Consider the following 1,393-nt stretch of genomic DNA (forward strand, 5'->3'; position numbering starts at 1 on the left):
AAGAGCCAAAATCGCGTACAAGCAACAAAAACATAACTCATCCCACCATCAACACCACTAACTCCCCCACCAATAATACACATACAACAATAGTATCAACTACTGCAACATCATCAATCAGTCATACCACCTGCAGTGATGCAACAACTACGAATTCTAACACAAACACCACAGCATTCCTAACAGCCACTAGCTGCAGCGGCAGCGGCAATGACAGTGTCAACAGCGTTAGTGGCATAATCTCTACTTCAACGCCACATAAGCGTTGTGATGCTGCAGCTGAATTTAGCTGTGGAGGCAGCGATGGCAGTAAGTCCGCCGCCGCCATGGGTGATGCGCCCAACGCTTCGTTACGGGAAATGCTAGATGCTGCCTTTAATCCGGACGATAGCGTTGCCACAACATTTAATCCGCCGGGCAGTCGCAACTTGAGCTCCATTTCAGCGCCGGCTAGCTTTAACAAATCTTCCTCAACTAATAACTCAACGGGAAGCCCGGTAGCAAAACGTCACCTGAGCGCCACCGCACATGCACGCATGCGCCCACAATCAAGTTACTCGGCACGTGCGCTGGTTTTTGATGATTCCGATCAGGAGTTGGGCGCGAGTGGTGGCAGTGGCAGCGGCGGTGGTGGTAGCCCACGTATCAACAGCAAGCAGGAAGCAAGTGTGAACGCTGCTAAGTCATCAACTGGGTTGGAAATTTTGACGGCGTCGCCGAAAGCAGCTGGCGGGGATAATAGTGCCAGCAACTCATCGTTGACAACATCGGTGTCGTTGTTGCGTAACTCGAACCTGACCAAGTCGTCTTCGGGTGGGCTTTCGGGCAGTTCAGTGTCATTGCCGGGCCGCAGTTATAATGCGCTATTGCGTAAGATCTCCTACCAGCATGGATACTCCATGCGATCGTCGAGCAATGGTAAGTGTTTTATGATTTACAGTACACAACTCACAGTGTATTATTTTTTTGGCCCGCGAACGAGACTTGGCAGTTTAAATCTGATAGCTAGTTTTTTCTTTCCAACCTAAAAAATAGATTTATAAGAATCTCTAGTCTCGTTTGCAGGTCAAACGTTTGTTTGTGGGGCTGTGTTATATTTATATATTCACAAATTTTAGTGTATACAGTGTTTTAAGTAGGTAGCGACATTTTCTTAAAAAATTTAGTTTTGATCGTTTTGATGAAGAAATCCTCCTAACTGTGTCGGTTATAGGCCGTTTAATATAATTTAATAATTTATTTTTGAGCTATAGGCCGTATGTTAAATAAAACATTAAACGTTTTTCTGCTTTATTTACTTTTATTTTTATATCGACCGGACAAAGCTAATAGTTCCTGAAGATGAAGAATAAATTAAAAAATTACGTTCGGGGATTTTTGGCGGTTAGGGCTC

At 44.7% G+C, this 1,393-nt stretch overlaps 1 protein-coding gene across 1 annotated transcript; it reads left to right on the top strand.

Annotated features, from left to right (window-relative positions):
* Window positions 1-93: 93 nt before the first annotated feature.
* LOC108356925 (putative lysozyme-like protein) lies at window positions 94-918 on the top strand (the record flags this gene model as incomplete). The annotated part of the gene is made up of 1 exon (XM_017608025.1): window positions 94-918. A coding segment is annotated over one exon (825 nt), but the record flags the coding sequence as incomplete, so codon positions are not given.
* Between the last annotated feature and the right edge of the window lie 475 nt (window positions 919-1,393).

The sequence above is a fragment of the Rhagoletis zephyria genome, unplaced genomic scaffold (genome assembly GCF_001687245.7).
Source record: "Rhagoletis zephyria isolate East Lansing unplaced genomic scaffold, Rhagoletis_zephyria_1.1 Rzeph_scaffold_67560, whole genome shotgun sequence".
NCBI classification, from domain to species: domain Eukaryota; kingdom Metazoa; phylum Arthropoda; class Insecta; order Diptera; family Tephritidae; genus Rhagoletis; species Rhagoletis zephyria.